The sequence below is a fragment of the Falco peregrinus genome, chromosome 3 (genome assembly GCF_023634155.1).
Source record: "Falco peregrinus isolate bFalPer1 chromosome 3, bFalPer1.pri, whole genome shotgun sequence".
NCBI lineage: Eukaryota > Metazoa > Chordata > Aves > Falconiformes > Falconidae > Falco > Falco peregrinus.
In genome coordinates, this window is record NC_073723.1 from 111,331,429 (window position 1) to 111,353,121 (window position 21,693).

Genomic DNA, 21,693 nt, shown 5'->3' on the forward strand with positions numbered 1-21,693 from the left:
TGAAGAGCTTGGCAAGAGAGACAGGCTATTTGTCTATACTCAGCATGACTCTAAAAAATAATTCTAAAACAACCCAAGTCACTTGGACATACATGATTGTGCCTTTTGCAATTCAACTTCTTCAAATTGGTTTCTTTTTGCAAAAGCTCTCCTTGTCAGAGAGCACAGAGGTTCCCAGTTCTGACTGCTGCTTACTTCAGACATAGACACTGTTCAAAGTCGGCTGGACTGTGACTTTTTACTACTAGACACTTAAAGATTACATTCGTTACGGAGAAAATGCAAGTTGCTTTACTTCTGTTAAAAAGAGAACATCTTCAGCTATTTGTAAACTATTATTTTCTACTTCACAAAGACCCCAAACCCAGCCATCCTTAGAAATGTACCATCTCCAATAAGCCATGAACGCTTTCTAGATCAACCCAATTTGAATGTATCGAGAATCCTGCAGCACTCTGTGCATATGTAATTGGACCAGGGGGTAAGTATTTACAACACTTAATATTAATAAGGGCCTAAAGACGTCTAAAACAAGAGTCCTAACTTTCACAAAAAACATGCCCTCCTAAGTCTGAAATTCAGGCAAAAAGAGAGACACAGACTTCCTGAAAGTAGAACTTTTGGCAACAGCTGACACAGGAGTTAGTGCTTCTTAGATAACTTGTAATACTCCTACGTATTACATACTGTCCTACATTGTGTGGGAAAGCACTGGGAATTCTTCCCTCTGCAGTCATGCAGAACTTGGCAGAAGACACCCATATTTGAACACTAGGGAAGTCAGCCCTACGGTGCTTGCTGGGGCTTTTCTCTGCCCAAAGAAAACAGCAGAGACCCACAAAAGTCTCACCAGGCTGTGGCCATCTCCACCGATTCCAGGACAGCAGGAGAGGAAAGCAGGACACATTGCTAGGCAGCTTCCTGAACTGCTTTGTGGAGCACCAAGGTGCAGAGAGTCTCTTCTCAGCTGCTACAAGCTTCCTAACACTTCAGTTTAAGGTAAAACTTAAGGCAAAATTGCAATTCTTCCACACTGGGAGACCAGACTTTGCAGCAAGGCTTATAACACCGATATTCTTGGAATCTAGAAACTGCTATTCACTGCCAGAACTCATCTTCCAGCCAGATCCGCCGCTACCATTTTTCTATAGCTCAACTGAAAAGTCATGAAAAATACTAGAGAAAAGTCTGTATCCATTTCAAACCGAGCTTTCAGCAACATTGCCAAATTCTATCCAGCCCAAGCAGCAGCATGGTTCTTTCCAAAACTCTAGAAATCTAATATTCAGCCAAACATACAGAACAGACTCAAGTTTTGTACTTTTGTTGTTGTTGCATGTTTCTTCTTTTGCTACAGTTGTAACAGTGCATAGTAGTAGAAGTAGATTATTTTTTTTTTATATTTTCTATAGTTCCCCCTACATAAGGGAGGAACAAAAATTAATTAATTTCATTTGAACTTCCAGAAAACCTTGAAGTATGCACCATGCTGGCAGCTCAGATGCTCTGGGACTAAGTTTGCACTTCAGATTAAGCTTTCCCCCATGCTGTCCACGATACTCACAGCTGATTAAACATACGCTTCATTTCATCCGTGATGTTCAAAGAACAGCTGACCTCATCGTCAGAGAACCTGCCATTATCTCCATCCTGTTCAGAGAGGTCATCGTCAGATGTGAGCTTGCGTTCTTTCTTCTTGGAAGCCACCTTAATTGGAGAGAAGAGCAGTAACTAGAAGGTTCAACTGAGGTACTGCGCCATGAGGGGCAGAAATAAAGAAGGAGAGGCGTTAGGTTTGAGCAAATATAACCGTTCATCAGTTCCCAGGCAACTCAGGGATTGCTCGTATTCAAAACGGGAATCGCATCTGTTAATGAGTGGTGAACACAGAGCACAAGGAAGCAGTTCAGAACGGCGAAGAGCAAAGCAAGCTGCAGGCTGCCAGCGCTCTACAGATGTTCATCTGCTCACTGACACCAGTCTATGATCTACCAGAGAACATGCAGAGGTTAGACTGATACAGGGTAAAAGCGTAAGCTGGCAGGAGCGCCCAGGCAGCAGGCTCCAGAGCAATGACAGAACTCTCCCTCTCCTGCCACCGCCACAGGCTGTTGCTCCCTGCATCGAACCACCACGAAAGAGTAGCCGGGAAGCCTTTCTAGAAAAGCCTTTATTTCAGGTCAGTCCCACCCCACCGTGGAGGCAGGCTGCTCATCTGCAGGTTGTCAGAAGAAGGGTTTAACTGAACCATGAAAAACGCCTGGACAACCTCAAAGAAATGAAATTCACAGACGTGCAGAGAACCCAAGGGATACCCCTGCAAAGGGTGCAGAGGATCACTTCTTCACCCGAGGGCTGTGACCGTAAGAGATATTCACAGGTGGTGCCGCAGTCCCAAACACACAGTCCGCTCCCAACCTACTGGAATTTTTCCTCTAGTTGGCATATAAACCATCCCTCACTGGTACTGTTCTCTGTGAGGATCATTTTAACCACTGCATGCCCGACCAAAAGCGTGCTTCGCAGTTGCCTTTGAGCAGAAATTGAGCATAGCAATTCTACTCAAAGACAAGAAGGAACCACCATCACAATGCAATGGCTCAACAGGCTAAAAAAAAAAATAATAACTGTCTCCAATAAGGAGAGTTGAGTCTTTTGGGATACGTAAGAAAAAAAACCCCATCAAACCTTTAGGCAACTCCACTATAGCCAGAAAGCACGACCAGGAGAGACCACAGGGATCTTTTACAGTGGTTTTGTACAGCATTTGGCACACTATATGGCATCGCTATAGAGGAAAGCATCAGACTTGCTGAAAGACCGAACAAGACACATTTAGATCAAAGTGGAAGGAAGCTGGGTTAATTGCAATTGAAACTGCAGTTATGTCAGAAGACCAACTGCATCGGGAGTTACAGGTTTGCTCCACACAGAGCTGTTACTGCTTGCTTTTGGAGCAAATTAAAGGACTTTCCTACCAGCACCAAGGAGCCACAATAGCTCAAGGAAAGCAACTGGAGTTTCTAGTCTCACCAAGCAGTCATAGCTCACCACCACAGAAGCGTTATTTCTGGCCACGGAGCTTGGGCCAGAAATAAAGACATTCAGATGACAGTTCCACAAGCTTAAAACCTCTCACTTGTGAAGGGAACAAATGTGAGGAAGCCATTTATACAAACCTAGACCCTGTAATGCCTTTTTTCCCTGCATTCATTGTAGGCTAGCATCAGACTAACAGCATGTCTTAAAGTTCATCCTGAGACTTTTTTTTTTTAAACTCTCTAAATTTTGTGCTTAGTACTACAGCAGCTTCTGCAGAAGAGAGCTACGCTTCAAGACTGAGAAAGAAGAAAATAAGTCTACAGAGAGAAATTTCAAGAAAAGGCAAACGTCCTGGACCACAATCCTCAGCACTGCTCCCTCCTGTCCCCTCACTTCTCGTCCTACCCTATGGAAAATTCATGGCCTAATCACCTGGAATATCTTGGAAACGTCTTCAGAGTTGCGCTGCTGCGCTACATCACACAGCTTGGCTGTGATATCGATTCGCCGACAGATGTCCATGTCCACCTTCATGGCCTTTTCTTGAATCTTTGTGTCCAGGTCTGTCATGGGCTGCAGGAAGGACAGTAGTGATTATCTTCTATTATTATACAGTTCAGGAAAGAAGAGATACCCCACAGTATCTCTCTAACCCCAGGGTATACTATTCTTAAACAATCCAGGAAAGGCAGTACACGGACAATCTGAATAGACTAGACAGCTAATAATTCACATTTCATATCCAATTCTAATAAAATTTCAACTCAAGAGTGATTTGCCACCAAAAAACCTATACCCACCCCAAAACAACTGCTAGATGTGGCAACAGTAAACTTTCACAGGTCAATAAAGCTTTAAAAATGGAGAAGAAAAACCCTGTTGGGCACGTGCAGAATAGAATGAAATCTAATACCTGGTGACTATGCAACACATCTCCCCCTTTCAGACAGAACTGTGCCTACAAGAAGCTGCTTTTAAAACAGAATCCAGGCTACACAGCAACATCATACATACTATGAAAACAAAATCAAGACTGGATCTAAAGAGATCCACGAAAGCCTGTGACACAGAAAATGCTCCTCTTCATTGGCATTAACCTGGCTCCAGCCTAGCAAAAATTCTACATGAGTATTATTTTGTCTCGCTTCACTCTGGGCAGTAACTATAAACATAATTTGTAAGAAACACTCCCACTCAGATAGTACATCTGGCTCCTGATGAAGAAACATTTTTTAAAAAAGGCACATTTTCCAGCCTGGACAAGACTTACTCTGTTAGAACGTACCACTTCAATGGCTAGGGGCAATGCTTCCACTTTGACCAGAAAAGCAGAAAAACTCTTTGCAGAGCATTCTTCAATATCAAATCCCCTTTCCAAGAAGAAAGCTTTGGGTTTGGGTTTTTTTTTTTAATTATTTTTTTTTTTTATTATTAGACAAGAGTTCTTCTCCAACCCCTGTCAACCATTGTTTGACAAGTTAGAGATTTTTGTTTTCCAAAACACTAAGAATAAGAAATTTCTAAAGACTGACACACTCCAAACACAATCTTATCCACTGAGTAGGTATCAGTGATTCTTATCCGCAGGAAGGCAAGAGTCACATACCAACATCCAGCATTTCTCTCCTCTAAATATTTACACAGTGGGATTCAAAACAAGCATTTTCACTGCTTCCCTTTGGCTCGCTTCTCCCTGACGGAGCTCGCAAAGCCCAAAGCACACTTTCTCTAAAGCCGAGGAGGATGTTTGCGTTCACTGCCACCCTTTCTGTCCACACAGAACAACATTTCTTCCTCGGCGAAAAAGTCAGCAGCAGCCCTAACAAGTTCCTCCCTTTCACACTGCCTCTAACCAAGCATGCCTATTCTCAATTAAATGAGAGACAGCTAATAGCGAAATTTCACATGAACAGATCGAGTGGCCCTGAGAGAATGTATTTGACACCAGGGAGCGGGTTCTGCAAGCTTTATGTAAAGACAGAAGGAAGCAGTTCTATGCAAAATTACAGAATAAATAAGCTTAATAGGACACATTCATTAGACAACTGGCATCAGCGCTACTTCAGTCTCGCAGAGAAAGGCGCCTTACTTAGCGTTCACCTGGCTTATCCTTCTAGGTATCTGCATGGGTACATGCTCTCAGTGTGTCAAAATGTAAGAAAATTACCCAGTCATAGCCTAAAAGATCCCCCAGCTTTGAAGGGAAGTCATTATCTAACAAGACATGAGGAAATTCCTGAGAAAATGTCTTTTTTTAATAAATAAATAAATAAATAAATTAGGTGGAAGCAGCACTGGAAAGAAAGCCAGCTACCTGCACCAGTGACAGTGAGTTAATCTCTTCCGAGCTTTCATAAAGGGAGTTGGGATCTTTTTGAACATCGCTTTCTTGCCTGACACAGAGCAACACACACACACACCCCCCGTTAGCAGTACATGGTGCTGCATGGTGACAAACCCTTTTCCCTAACCTACGAGTTCTCCAACATGATTTTTCTTTTCCCCCATGGCTGCAGATCGGAATGCCGGCACTGCCAGCTGTGGAGAATGGGGAAGGGAGGGAAGAGTCCGGGTTATGGGCTAAGCAGCAAGTTAATGCATCTCTACACAGACCAGACAGGAAGCAGGGGGGAGGGTGATCTGTCTGATGCATTAGGTCATACCAGCAGCCATAACGCTAACTACAAAGCGGCACTCACTAAGACCATAACCTTTTTATGAATGAAGCCATTTGCATGACACACACATTTCACAAAGGCAGTGGGAGCCGGCCACTCCGCTCACCAGTGTACTTACATCACTCATCAGACCCTTAAAGACCACAAGTTCTGCTTTCAGTCTCTCAATCTTTTCGTTTAACTCCTCCTGGAGAGCTTCTGCTTCCTGAGCCTCCTGCAAGAGAAAGCACAGACAGAACTGAGAGGTACCAGGCCAACATATGCTTCCTCACTTAACCTCAGCCCGGCTGATAAGGCACCTCGCCACCCCCACGCTGCGCTTGGTCAGAAGCTTCAGCACCTTCCTGCTTCAGCTTCTAAACATCAACACTATGCTATGCAGTCAGCTGCTCGCTAGAAGATGGCTTTTTAATTAAAAGACCCATTAAATGATTCCCAGCATAATAAAAGGCGCAGGGAAAAGCTACAACTTTTAATACACACTATGCAAAACTTACCTCTCGCAAGGTTTCTACCATAGATTCCAGGCTCATTCTTCTTGTCAGTTCCTCTTCCCATCTGAAAGACAAGATTGGCAGACAAAGTGTTAACTAGGGAAAAAGTAATATATTCCCCCCCCCCCCCCCCCCCCAAAAAAAAAATCACAAGTCTTCTGATAGCTGTAGGATGATGACAGTTATTTGAAATGTAAAGCAGATGGTCCCCCTCACCAGCACACCCTCAAACCAGGAACACGAAGTCTGTAAGAACAGCTAAAACCACTTCCATTGGGATCAGTACTCTTTCCTGCTCTCCTATACAATACCTGGTTGCAAAGAAGGTGGAAGATTTTCAGTGCAAAAAGAATCAGTTGAAGGTAAGTTATCTGAAGGAGCAATCTTAATATTCATCTGTTTGGACCAATCAATTAATACGTTTATGTGCCTTCTATATCAAAATCCTCAATAATCTACGTGCCTCACTCATTCTCCAGCACAACAACTGCAAGGAGAGTACTCAGACGAGCACCCTTGAACGCAGGGGATACACACTCACCGCTGCTGCAGTACTCAACGGGTAGAAGAAAAGGAACGACAAATGATAATTAAACCTCATACTACGAGCATCATTACATTTGAGTTCATTATCGGATTAAGCATCAAAATATCCAGCAGTTCCTCTTTTTAAGCACCAAACCCCTTTAAAGGGCAAAACCTGGTATGGGACATCACTAACTCAAACACTAACGTTCACATGCATGGATATAGTCTGAGTTTGTGGGGAGAGGGAGAAAGTAAAACGTGTGCCCCTCTTTTTAAACGGGCAATAATGCCACATCAGACTCGCCCAGTCTGTTACAACAACAGGAACCACAGTCCTGGAAAAGAAACTTTGGATATCACATGATTTAAAACAACCCTGTGAACACAACCTCCAAGTACCATCACGGTAATTTCTGTTGCCGCTTCAACACTTTCTACAGTTGAACTGAAAATGGCAAACCACGGGCCCAGAGATGTATTCAATCAAAGCATTCTGGAAAATGCAAGGTTCAATCTGCCCAAACACATCATTTCATCTGATTTTCAAATCTGCAGAGATATCTGGTGATGGCTAGATTGCGGGATATTCCACTGATTGGAGATACAAGTCTCATCGGTACATCTCTGCATTCAAGGTGCCAACCTCATCCCATTGGCAGTGGAAGCCAGGGCGGACCGTTTCAGCAGGAAAGGACGCAGGCAGGCACAGCGCTGCTGCAGCTTGCTGTCCTCAGGAGCCAGCCGAGCCACCTGAACGGGTCACATCTCAATGCAGCAGCAGCAGCTCCACCGAGCGCTGTGCCAAGCTGCCACGCTGCCTACAGCCGCTCCTTCCTCCTGTTGTGGTGCAGGAATAGCCGACACCACAGCCTGCAAATTCTCCATCCTACAGCAGAAGTTTGATTTATGCAGGAAGACTTGTTGTACGTCTTTTTACCGGTAACTATTTACTGCCAAGCAGAGTAAAATATTTAAGCTGAAATTTACATTTGTCATCAAATATTTTAGCTCATTATTTCCCTATCCTATGTTTTTTGACTATTAATTACATGTACATTTCTGTAAAAACAGTAACTGTTTTTCAGATTTTTTAATATTAAGTCAAGAAGGTGAAATTAAAGCAGTCAATTATATTAGCAAGCTGTAAGATGGTCTCCTTCTGTTACAGGAGGCGTGTTGCATGGCTTTAATCATCCCTCCCGGTCCTTCTGCCAGCAGGCTGTCATTTACGGATGCAAGTCAAGCAGACATTGCAAAAATTGATATGCTGCTTTTTGAGGTTTTAGCTGCTGAAATGAGGAATACCGGCTGCATCCAGGTTAGCCTGCTGTATGATTTGCATCCTCACAGTGCGCTGTGCATTCTGCAGAGGGATGTGTTTTTTGGAAAACATATCTGCATATTTTTACTGACTGTGCCAAAAGCCAGCAAAAAGGATTAGCATTCCTCCCCTGCAATTCAGCCATCCTGGGCAGCTGCCAAAATTACACATCTCAAAGTCCGCTCAGACTAACCTTCCTCATCCTGCAGAAATGCCAGTAGTTCCATTTCTTTTCTTTGTGCCAGTTTAAAGTGCATTTTGCCAAACGGTGATTTACAGCCCTAATTCCCTTCCGTCAAACTCCAGACAGTGTCCTCAAGAGAAGAGGAAAATGATGCCTTATTTTACACCCGTACACACCCTCCCTGCAATTTCTGCGTTTCACTTAATTATGGGAACAATAAAACAGTCACGTGATTTTTAACCAAAAAGTTTAACAGCTGGAAATTCACCCTGGACTGATAATAAGGGTCCTGCTAACCATTAATATCACGTTCCTAACCTCAGAGCATGTTTCTCGCACCCACTACCAAGCTGTTTAACCTCATTTAACAGCTGAAAATGCCAATCTTACTTTCTCCTCACACCTAAGCGTAAACCGTACCAAAAAGAGGAAGGAAACTGACGGGAAGGTAGAGGATAACAACGGAGCAGAGGATTAATACTCTATTTAAACTTCTGAGGAAGTGGAACAATAGAAGGATTGCTCATTCATACGATCATCCTGTATTTGCTGTACCACACAAGACTTTAAAAGGGACCTTGGCAGCTGTGCTACTACACGCTCCAACAAATGCAGCGCTGAGGAGTCAGTGTGCCACTGAGAAGACGCTAACTATGGCTCTGACATCTTTTAATATTCACACGAAATTATTCTCCCAGTAATTTATACTAATCAATATTTTCCTCCCCAGTTACCATCTAAAAGCAGAAGGCTTGGTCTTCCCCAAGTCTCATTCCCAGCAGACTGCTGATGCCCTCTGCTTCTTAGCAAACAGAACCAGTGAGGTACACATGCAGCCTAAAATGCTCGTGGAAGGGACCAAAGCCCAGTGTTCCCCTCACCTCAAGGAAGGGGGAAACACCGCCAAACTCATCACCTCTGCAGCATAAAGCAAAGCAGACAGGTAACTCCTCAGGAGAAGCAGTGTGGTGAGGACTGTAATGGCCAAAAGGGAAATGACTGCACACTATAGGGGGAAAAAAAAAAAAAAAAAAAGGAGAAACCAGCAGCCTTCACATATTTGCTGCAGGATTTTAACCAGTCAGCTGCTTCTGCTGCTCTCAAACGCACTTGTTTCTTGGCTCAGATGCATCAGTTGCTATGATTCCCAGCCGTATCCAAAAATCCTTTTTCTAAACCAGACAGGCACACATTGCCACCTAAATATACCAGACTTCAGAGTTTCTTATTGGATTTTCAGTTATTTCTTTAGATTTGAAATTCTTTTTTTTTTTTTTTTTTAAATCAAGCTTTTTTCTTTCTCTCCCACCTTCCAGGATGTTTTCCTTCCAACCACCACCCACCCCAAATCCAGGGCTAGCCTGAACTGTAGAAGCTATGGATGATTCCCCTGTTCCCAGATGCGACACGTTACATTCCAGCAGCATTCAGTCACTGCAGCTCCAGGCCCAAACTGCTGCTGCAGTCATGTCTTACGTAGCTTAGAGGAGAACAAAGGATGCTGGCTTTCTTTAACGGGAACAGCTACATTGCAAGGATATTAGACAAACAAAACACATGAATAGTCAGCTAGGATTAACGGGGCTTAAAGCAGTGTTCTTGTAAAGCTGAGTCACACCGCAAACTTGTGTGTTTCCTTTGAAATTGGAAGAGGAGCTACCAGTTCACCCATACTGACCTCTTCTCCCGTACTGCCAAGCTGATGGAGACGTTCTCACCAACCGGATAACGTCCCTTAAAAGCTTCTCTAAGTTTTCAAGCCTTAATGTTCATGACATTAAGCAAACCAGTCTGTTGACTCAACAAGCTTCAAACCACTTTCCCACTCCCTGAATACCTGGGTCAACTAACACCAGTCCCTCCCTTTCTCCTCTCCCACTACCAAGGCAACTTCCAGGTTACTGCCCAGCAAGGAGAATCGCCCACTGCGACAGATCCACAAAACCTCTTCAGAGCAGAAAGATAGTTTTGGAGAAGTTTGCCTTTCCAAATATTGCTTGGTAATTTTATTTTAAAATGCCAGGATTTTTAGATGCGAGTACGGTATTATTTAGACAACAAACCGCCTGCTTACAAAGTATGCCAGATACAAACATACTGGTTTAGGTATGTTTCTGCTCAAGGCAGAAAGGCACAAGTAGACCAGTCGATAGTTAACGATGCCTGATGGTATCTACTCCATTATTTCTTTCATTAAAAAAAATATCCCTCGCTCAAGGAAACAAGTTTTCCTCAAGTAACGTTTAATGACAAAGCATTTTTTCCTTAAGAAAAACTCTTTGGGAAGACCCTTCTTCTTAGTAGTTTTAGTCAGGCAGAGAAGAAAACCACCAAACAGAACAACAGAAAAAACATTTACAGTGGTCTAAGCTTCTCCCCTGCCATCTCCCAGGCACTGACTCCGGAGCTTCCCACTCTGTTGGCGCGTCTTCCCATCGGTTTATGGGGAGAAGAGCAGGAGCTGAAAGGAAAATCCAATAGCTCAAGTGCTTAAGTCCGCAACAGGAAACTAAAGTGTTAGTTTGAACAATGACTATCAAATGCTCATGAAAGTATTAACAGCTAATGAGTCCTGAAAACATAAACACACTGAACAGACCAGCTGTCTGTGCTCCTTCAGGGGACGGCATAATTGTTCCTTCTGGCATGCTAAGGCATCACTATCCCATTTCTGGCACGAGATGCACCCAGCCTTGCTCATCTGTTGGATATGAAGCATCCACGATGCTTCTCTGATGTACCACACCTGCAAGAACATGGAAGAAAACACCCATGCTCTGGTAGGGCCAGGTAATTACACGTCCAGCGCTGCCTGGGAGCGTCTGTGCTCTGCCGTCACAGGTTGGAAGCATGTCTTTGTGCTCCCGCTCCTTCGTGGCAGCACTGCTTGTTCTTTGGTGCTTTGGGATCTTTCTGACGCCCATCCGTTGTTTACAGGAACCCCAAATGGCAAGGCGTACCACACTGCTCACCAGCGCTGGCAGGAGATTTAACACTTATCATGCACAAACCCAACAGATTTAATCGGTTCGCATTACTCACGGGCGTTACACGCTACCTCTCACCATGGGTCTGTAGTAACATGCCCACTAATCCCCTCTCCAACACGAAGATAATAACTATCAACATTACAGTTTATAACTCTGGTTATTATACACCGATTTCATTTGAATTGACTTAACGGCCCGTCTGATGTGCAAACTTATATTCTCACACAAAAGCAATGCGCAGCCTAATCCTGTGATCTGCCAAGACAGAAACTTGGGCAGGGCGAGATGCTGGAGAGAAACGTACCGTGGTAGTTGGGGATAAGGGAAGCATCGCATTCAAGACTTTCTGGACAGATTACAGAAGCTTTTACAAGACTAAAATTCTGCTGCAGCATCAGTCTCGACCTAACCATTTGCAAGGGTATTAATTGAGAGAACCTACACCTGCAATCTCACTAGCCACCCCTGATACCAGAGGGTAGTTTGGGATCGTAAATACAAATAGTCACCTGCACGTTTGCAGTAGCTCAAAAGAACCAGACCATGCAAGAGGGATTTCATTTAAAAAAAAATAAAATCTCTATGAAACCTTATTTATTTTGTTGGACACACACACGCACGCAATAGTCTCTCTACTTTTAGAATCCTTGATTAAGAGGTAATTTTCCTATCCAGTCTCAGTTTTGCACTAAATAAGATATGAGGTTGCATTAAGCAATTAGCCTATTCACAAATGCTACCTCTTGTTTAAGCAAGCATTTTTAAGATGCTGTAACACAGGGATTCTTCCAGATTATCCCAAGCACAAACCATTTTGATCCCACATGCCCCGAGTTCTTATTGAAGCAAATTAAATGTTAGTTGATGGGCTCCATGTAAAACGTATTAATTTGATGTGAACATCCGATTCCATTAAAGCCTGGCTGTAACACAACAGCAGTGGCAGTCTGGAATGAAGTCATGTTTCTTGCCTGTTGCAAGCAACCTCCTCTCCAGAGAATCCCTTTGCTGCAAGTCAGTCATTGCAGCATCACATTTCCCAAACATCACAGTGACGGAGGAGCTGGTATCCTTGAACCCCTAGCAATGGTCTAGATGATACAGGTATAAAAAAAAAAAAATAATAAAAAAAATCACTGCAAGAACTTGTACCCTTTGCACTGTTAATACTTTGGAGTTTCATTATAAAGGAGAAGTTTAATATTAAAGTCCTCTTCTAGACTCGTGCTTACTTAAAGCAGCATACAGACCTTTGAACAACAGCAATTGCTTGTGAAGAGCATTACTAAGAAGGACTTACTATACAGAAAAACATTGCATAATTATACCTCTTGATTACATACACCTAGAAAGATGCTCCAGCCTGTTACTGGAACCACAATAAAAAATCATCTGCCAGTTTGTTTGTGTTTTGTTCCTGACCACACGAGGCGTTTAAACAAAAGCCATGCATAATGTCACAAGAGTTCAACAACATCAAGTAAAAGCAACAGCCATGCCTGCATTCCTCCAGAGAGAAAATTATGGTGCTTTTCAAGCAGCAGGAGAATCCACATGTAATTTTGCAATATTCACAGCAACATTAAACACATTTTAAGCTACATAGCTACGAGTCATATGCTCCTGTATGACTTATTCTTGCAAAGAACATGGCACTAAAAGGCCAGTTTTAAATCTAAGGTGTTTTTTGATACTTGGATAAGCTTTGAACCTCTCCTTTTGTACTTGTGACCAGCCCCAGACGCAGAAGTCCATTAACAAAGACACAAGATACTAATTTGAAATAGGTCTAACACAGCAGGTGAGGCTGCTGGTGGGTGTTTTCCCAATATTTTATACAACTTCCTGACAGAGAAAGCACCTAAATCGTCTCCCGTCCTTGCAAAAGAAAAGTGCCAATTGTGAACTTCAGTTATTTTCCATCTCACAGCTAACCAAGTACAAAAAAACCCAAAACAAATCCCTGAAAGTCTTCTGTTCACCAGAGCATCCAAGGCTACTGGTGCTGGTGGTCTATCTCCACATCACACAGTAGCAAATTCACCTGAAATACTGCTGCCTTAAAAGAAGTAATTTTATTTTTCACTGTAGGTAGATTGAGAAACGGGGTAAAATCGACAAAGCCATCAAGTTCACTGCTGCCCAGCTTTCACTTTAAGGCCAAATTCAGAAAACCATCTTCCCTGATTTTCTAACCGCTCTTTGATCAAGCTTTGATTCAGGTTGTCCTCCAACAACACGAAGATGTCAGAACTCTGAACGCTCTGAACAAGTGCCATGCAAAAAAGCCTTTTGTTTTCCCTTGTGTTTATAATCTCACCAGCATGCTGGTTTCTAAGCCATTCTGCAGGAGAGAGCCCAGAACAGAATTCTGCAAGTAGCTAAGTTACTTTCCTTGGAAAGAAAAGGTTTGTACGGCTTCCTCTTTCCCAACGTGCTGCCCACTCTGCTCCTCGGAAAGCATGCCACGTTCTCCTGAAGGGAACCATCAGGCCCATGACAACATAACCCAAAATTGCGTATCACTGACCTGCCTACTCCACAGCCAGAAATTATTTTAAATATTGCTTATTAAACCCATGAGAAGCGTTCCAAGCCGCAACTCCTACCAGCAGTGGGATAGAGTACACCCTCCTGAAATGAAACCAGGCACAGTAATAATTCCTTTTAGTGTTTTCGTGCAAGCTCATAGCATCTTTACCTTTCTCCATGGTTTTCTGCTCCTCCTGTTCATCTCGGGCAAACAGAAATCATAACTGCTTTGGAGGAACAGAGCTTTTACACTTGAAGGAGCAATACAACAAAAGGCTCTCGCTCTTCAGTCTTTAGTATCCACACTCCAGAACCAGAGTGTAATTAAAATCACATTTTATCACGAGCGTCCTTCACACTTGAAGCCACGGTGCTGGTGGGAGGAACACAACCACGTCCCGCAGCCTGCCGGGAAATCATTGCTGGTTAGTCATGGACTGTTGGGGCTGGTCAGACACCATCGATTGCTCTTGGAGCAAGGCTCACGATGTGATACACGATAGGATAACTAATACAGAAGGCAAACGAAACGCTGCTTCCCATCTCCTCCTCTGACGTTTGCCAAGATGGATTTACAAATTTGTGCCCGACCTCTCCAAGCAACCCACAAGCACCAGAAATAATACATCGAGCTGGATTTACTCCTCAGCAGAGCGGTGGGCACTGCAGCAATGTCTGCAGGCAGAATTAAAGCTAGTCGTTGCATTCCCCTTAGCACCAGCGACTTAAATTCATTTTTCACTCCTGTCAAAATCTTCATGAAAGTGTTTACAACCCCTGAAAAAAATACACGTCTCTTCAGCACGAACAAATAATACTGCAGTGTGGGTCTATTGCAGTGTTTGACAGCTGAAATGCCGTTTTTTTCGCTAGGTCCAGCGGACCCCAGGGAAGAGGAGAGGGATTTGTTCAGTAACACGAGAAAGCGGGGGCTGCCTGCCTTCCATTTTCCAGTGAGCTTAGCGGGAGAGCAGCTAGCCCAGAACTGTTTTTAACAAAAGAGCCTTGTGAAAAAAAAGCTACTCGGGCAAAGGCAAGGCCTTCAAGTTTGCCCTGTGGGCTTGCTTTTGGGGGTGGTGGCTAAGGATGTCCCCCGTGCCATGAAGGAAAAGCAGCCAAGAGAACAAGGTAAGGACCAGGCAGCCTACAATTAGAAAAATATCAATAGCTTAAGCCTAGGCAAAGATTTAAGACGGGAGAAAACACCGCTCAAAAGCCTACCTCTAGGAAATTCCCCACTGCAAAAGGGAAGTGTTATGATGAACTTTACATTTCCAGTTACTGAGATCAGCCCGTAGCCTGAGACAGCCTTACAGCTATCGGAAACACACCACCGACACGCGAGCTGCAAAACGATTCAATTAGCCAAGATCCCAACTTCTAGCAAGCTGCTCTTTGTCATCGGGACACACAACTATTATTCCCTTTGCCAACAGGCTACTCGGTATCTACAACTCGTGTGAATTCAGCGGACTGCTGGGGAGCAGGACCTCCCGGTCTCTGTGCCTCCGAGATACCTGCAGCAACATTTCAGAAAGGAAACGTCAGACTGTTTGCTTGACAAGTCAGCTCTGATTCCAGGAATACGATACAGCCCACGTGTGGCACCGTAAATATGATTAGGTTTAAGCACGAAACACATGATAAAACTCAGAACCAAACACCCATTTGACACAGATCAATATAGCATGACACTCTTGGCAAGATGAGAATCAGCGTTGCGTTTTTGGCTTCTTTTCAGCTCAATTGTCGAGAATTGAGTCATCTTTGTATATATTTTATTGTAGCCGAGGTAGCTACTACATCAGCCTTCCTGGGACAATGCTCAAATTCTCAATTCTCTTCTTTTATCCTTAAGTCCAAGGCTTTTCCCCCATTTTCTAGGCATATCCGCTTTTTTTTTTTGTCCCTATATATATTTCTATCAACAATAACAAGGAAATTTAAGAAGATGGACACATCCTGATTTCACTGTATCAGAGGGCAGCATCCTATTTCCATGCTGCTATTCTTCCTTACTTCTGACAGGTCTCACAGTGCTGATGGGCACTCGTCATGCCAGCAACCCACCCACCAGCACAATCGCAAAACAGAGAGGAAAAGGAGAGCTTGAGCAACCAACACAAGCGGGAAGAAAGCCCATTTCCGAGAGATCAGACCAACAGCCTCAAAAGCCACCGTACTTCATTTGTAGCTTGCAGCCAAGCCCACGTTCAAGTCAGTTCTGACCAAGCTGTTTTCTAGAGAACACCAGGCTCATTTCTATACATTAACATGGGGATTTGCACGCAAAAACCCAACTTCATTTGCCACTGAAGCATACAGAAGTGCTCGGCACACTCTAGGCCTGCAGAACACACTGCAAGTGCAGCTTATGAAACAGCCAAAGAACATCATATTCCTGTAAAAACTGTTGTCGTAACCGCAGATAAAATAATGACACTGACTCATATTGAACAGGTAATCGGAAAAGCACAGAACTACATTACTGTATAGCACTGCTATAATTATCAATTATATTTATCAAATACTGAATTACCATGTAAGGAAATCTCTAGCAAACATTACGTACTACAAACCGCATGCACTGAAGACAGCTGATCATGTATATACATTCATTTTACAACTCTGCCTAATAACAAGCTGCGATTTTATGGTCTTTGGTATGTCATACATTCAGGTGTTTTGTCCTAATGCTTTGGCACAGGCTTATAATTATATAAAACTGCTGTGAAATTCAGCCAAGCAAACTCACTACTCCTAAAGACCATTCTCTTTGCAGAAAATATTACTGAAATACAGTGACGGATGCTGTAAAACTTCAGTGAAGGACAATGAACAGAACAGAGACCACGAGCCAGAAGAAAAGTACTGACTGAAGTCTATTTTTATATTTTTTTTTAACCTCCTGCAAAAATCAGAAAGCTGCCCATTATTCTCTACTCCTCCTGAGAAATTGCTTTATGTTTATCTACCCACCTATGGTATGGCAGGGGGGGTAAATGGCATTATATGGGTCCGACATTGGGACATACAAGCACCTCTGAACAAACGAGAGGCAGAAGCTGGGCATGTTGGAGCATTTTTTGGTGGGTTTTTTTTTTTTTTGCAGGAAGCAGTAGCCCATCCAGCGCTTTTAAATCCTATTGCAATTATTGCAGAGGCTATTCACCAACTCACATTCTTTCAGTCAACATACAGAAATAGCCTGGTACAAGCACTAATTTGAGAAACTTGTAGAATTGTGGTCTGCTGTACTGGAAAAGGTCAAAACAGGCTTTCAGGGACCCTGCGCAGACAAAGGGGAGTCTGCGCAAGGAGCCCGAGCTGTGGAACACTGCATGCTATTATCCCGGTGTCCCAGTAAAGCCATGTGATTCCTTTGGACAGCTCATCTCCAACATTCACATCATTACCGAAATAAACACAGGCTACAGCAGAACAGAACGAAGCGAGAGAAATGTCTTCTGCAAATTGGAAGTCGGGTTGTTTAGAAGGGAGTTACCATCAAGCCTTCAGTGCTCAGTTTCAGCAACAAACCGCACAACAAAAAGGGATTATTATAACTGACTCATGTAATAATCACAGAAAAATCCATCCATTGTTTAGAGAAACTTAAAAATTGCTTAATGCTCTTCATTTAATCCAGTGTATTTAAACAGCAGAAGATAGGCAGCAGCACGCCTGTCCCAGAATCTGAAGCTTCGCTGGCTTAAAAGAAAAAATAAATTAAATAAAATCATTAAAAAAACACCACCACCAAGCCACTCATTCCAGGCCTTCGATAGAGTTTTCATAGTTTGCTAAGATGCAAGACTACTAACATGGGCACTTCAGAAAAAACCTCCATGCCACTGTAAACTGGTAGTGTTAAGCAAATATTTGTAACGGATAAAAGCTTTCTGTGGCCTGCCACCGAACAGGACCTCCAACTTGGATCTTAACTAGTGATCTGACCTCGATATAATGGGGTTTCTAAAGCAGGGGGGTCCCGTCCTGTTCCTTTCCTCCCTGGCATGCTCACTTCAAACCCTCGGTCCTTCAACTCAACTTCAGCACATTGAAGAATAATATAAAATACCCAGTAATATAAAATACCCAGTAATATATCCAACAGGTCATAAAAGTATTACCAGCACATACGACCACATCAGACTTGGTCACGACACGTTTCTGAAGCCAAGCACCCCAAGAGCTTCATAGCTTCTACATAAAATCCAGTACACGAGGCTTGAGCTGATTTTCAAGGTTTCCCCGAGTCTGCAGCAGCACAAGAAGGATCCACACTTTCCCACAGATAAGTGTATTGCCCCTTCCCTCACCTTTCCTTTTTCCTTTTTTGCCCGCACTCCTAAATCTCAGTCCTCCTTCCCTTTTTTTTTAATCCACAGAACACGTTTCAAGAGCTGATAAAAACGTTAGTATGGAGGAGGGCTTTCGGGCGGGAAGAAAAAAGAATAAGAAAAATAAAGCGTACAATAAACCAGATTTGAAATCTACTTATAGTCAAGAACGCTTACCGGAACAAAGGAGTATAATTCTATATAGTTCCAGCCTTGCAGCAACTTTAAAAAGATGTCAAGACAAGCGTGCTCTAATATACAAACGTATTTTTAAAACGGGGATGGTGTATTTTTATGGTGCTCAGGACATTTCACTTGTAATTTCTCGCCTCCTCCTGCTGCTAAGGGCTCTTAGCGAAATGCGGACACCTTGCCAAAAGTCTGGCAGCCGAGGAGACAAGGAGTTACAGAAGAGATTTAAAGCCATAAGAAGATCTAACGCTAAGCTGTCGGAAAGTACAGGCAAACTTCGGTGGCATGAATTTCCTTTCTATTTTCTATAAACACCTAACACAAGCGTTCATGAATGTCCTCTTGGAGGCTGCCAAGTTAAAATAGTGCATTAGCTCAGCTGATGCATGTGACCACGTGGAAGAATCTTACATCACAGCTTGAAGAGAAGGAATCCAGCAGGCTTTTAACTACAGGGAATATTTCCCATGTAGGGTGAGGATTATTTCTTTTCAGAACTGCCTTCTGACTTCACAGCCATCTGTTACGAAAAGGAGAACCCGGCTGATTCGAGCACTGGTGTCGCCCCGTGGGTCTCCTGCTCGCCAGGCAGAGCGGGGATTTTCTGCCACTGGAACATCTACACTCACGGCGAGTCCGAGGGTTTCAAGTCGAGATCCACCCAACAGATCCCCAGGCAGATCTCTTGCAAAGAGGGGTTTCCCCAGTAAGCCAGCGTGAAGCCTCGTATTACTCTGGTGGGCGAACCAAGGATGCCTGCCTGAGTCCCACAGCTAACAGCTGGAAAAAAATCCCAGTTAAACCGATCGCTTGTCTCAAGGATTGCTTTCAGGAATACAGCAGATCACAGAGCATTTGGGCTAGCTGGTGAGCTTAAAAGAAAAAGAAATACATCACTGGCACAGCACAAAGCGATCAGACACAGCACCATTTTCAACACCTGCTGCAATCTACTGCACAGAAACCCTCACCTCCTTGTCAACAGATATTTCCATTGTCTTTCATTTCAGTATTGAGGCAAATCAACCATTTTGGGGAACACCTGATCCACTTCTGTAAAAAAAAAAAAAGACGAATCGTGTAATTACACATATCACCAGCTAAGCCTCGCTGTTAGAACGTGCCCCGTGCTAAGTCCAACACACTGGTATTTTAACATCCTCTCTCGTAAAAGGTCTTCATCTGACTTACTGTTTTCCTGAGTAAATGTTTTCTATATACAGCCATGCCCCTCGCTGGCTGTGTTGTAACCACTCCGCTGTTATCACCTCCAACTAATGCCGAAAGGCTCTGATAAGACCGAGTGATAATAGATGGGGATTACTCTTCTGTGGAAAGGAAACAGATCCTGCTGGAATGTGTTACCACAGCATTTTCATTCACTTTGGCAGTTCTTCAGCCTGGAGCGCCTAGAATAACTGCAGCTACATCCCCTCTCCTTACCTGCTCTTATCCTTACCCTGCTCTCCTCACCTGGTCTTCAGGTTTCTCTCCATCTGCCCTCCTTCCTCCCCATTCTTTAAGAACCAGACTCAAAGCTGAGAGCTAGAAGTCATCTTAATTTCTGCCCCGATCCTAAACACCTTTACTTAACCTATTAAAGATCAAGGAAACTGTTTATTGACGTCAGATAACGCTTATCTTGAGAGCACTCAAGAGTCAGGAAGGCAGGTGGGACACGCACCCCGTATGTAGCAAAGTGCTCCTAGATATTCCCTCTCTTATCTACACTGTAAGTTTTATTACCTTTGTAAAGGTAAATATATTTAAGTGCAGCTTTTACGTGCAGCTTCGGGAGCCTAAGAACACAAGTATTAACAAAGGACAAGAGACACGCTGCCCTTCCAGGGCTCCTATGGCACTTGAGACACGCAGCACTCCTCACACGCTCCTTCAAGAAATGCGAGAACACTCGCTGTGTTTAAGCTGCTTTAATCACTTCTAGCACAATGGACAGATTAATAGAGTTTAGTATTCCTAGTTAATTACGGCCTTTACAGCATCACCATTAAACCAGGGTACTATGCCATTTAGATGGAAACGAATTAATAAAGATGACAACTAGGAGGGCATAAAACTCAAGATTAGGAATTTTTAAATGCTCATACAAATATCAGTCTTAAATTCACACAAACACAGTAAGTTATTTTTGCTGTTTTGGTCACGTAAATTCCCAAGAACGTAATTGTTTTCTTGAATTCACAGGCAAACAATGAAAAAACCCTTCACGAACACTGGTCCACAGTGGAATATCCTCAAATATACCAGGCAGAGACTTCGTGAAGCCTCACCTGGTCTCCGAAAGGGAGTGAGCTCTGTCTGCCTACCGCTGCAAAGAAAGCAGAGGTTGCAAACGGAATCCCGTTTTAAGATGGTGTGAAACGCGACAAATCATTATTAGCGGGAGGTATAAACCAACGGCAGTGGCGAGCCTGGGCTGGCGGAGGGGAAGAGATGGACAGCCAAGGGATCCTAGTACAAACCTGGTTTTAACGCAGATGGCCCGTGAGAAGGAGGAGGGTGATGGAGGGACCTCGTGGCCCTGCCTTCCCACTGCCCTGCACCCGCAGCAGAATCGGGACCCAAACCCCACCGAACCCACAGCCCACCGTGGGGAGGAGACCCCTGCCCACGGCTCTAGGGCCATAACTCACAGCGAATTTTATAGGAGAAAGAGCCAACAGTAATTAACGCTTTGTCGATCGGTGGAGAAAGAAAAAGGCTGTACGTCTGCACACGGGTGACACCTCTCACAGGGCTGCGGCTCCGTGCATCTGCACCAGCGTGTGGTACCCACAGCGATGCAGCCTGGACCACGCGGCTTCTGCCGGCTCCTACCTCACATAGGAAGCAGAGAAGACGGCAAATTCCTTCTGGCCACTGGAACTTACCAGGGGAGAGCCTGACTGCCTTGCATATAAATGGATAGAAGGATCTAATGCCCAAAAGGGGAAGAGAGGCTATGAAGGAAAATGGGTTTATTTGCAGATTCATCACAAGCTACCACCAGGAGCTCGCTGTCCTTCAGGGATAGTTATCACAAAATGAGCTTACTTACGTCCCATAGCCATTCTTGAAAGGATAAAATTCTGTACAGCATCTCTGCAAGTGGGGCTTCATTCCCAGGGTCACTTTGTCCCTTTTAACAAGAAAAGCTGGTCTCCCACTGACAACCGGCAGTTCTACGCTCTGGTTAAGAATACAGATTAGTGGAAAAACATTTTCCAGGGCATTAAGGAGTTCTTAAGCGCTTTGCACTACCATTTTCTCCCTTTCTTTAAAGAGAAGAAAAAATAAATAAATAAACCAGACTGCCCAATGCTTCATCAGATGGTCAATGCCTTATTGAAAAGTTTAGAGTGGAAAATAAAATATTTTTTTGTACCTGC

General features: G+C 43.7%; 1 protein-coding gene across 1 annotated transcript in view; it reads right to left on the bottom strand.

Moving 5' to 3' along the window:
• Nucleotides 1-21,693, bottom strand: part of IFFO2 (intermediate filament family orphan 2) — a 37,030-nt gene that overhangs the window by 5,114 nt on the left and 10,223 nt on the right. Inside the window, 4 exon segments of the mRNA XM_055800230.1 lie at nucleotides 1,565-1,707; nucleotides 3,475-3,615; nucleotides 5,839-5,934; nucleotides 6,218-6,278. Coding sequence (XP_055656205.1) covers nucleotides 1,565-1,707; nucleotides 3,475-3,615; nucleotides 5,839-5,934; nucleotides 6,218-6,278 — 441 coding nt within the window.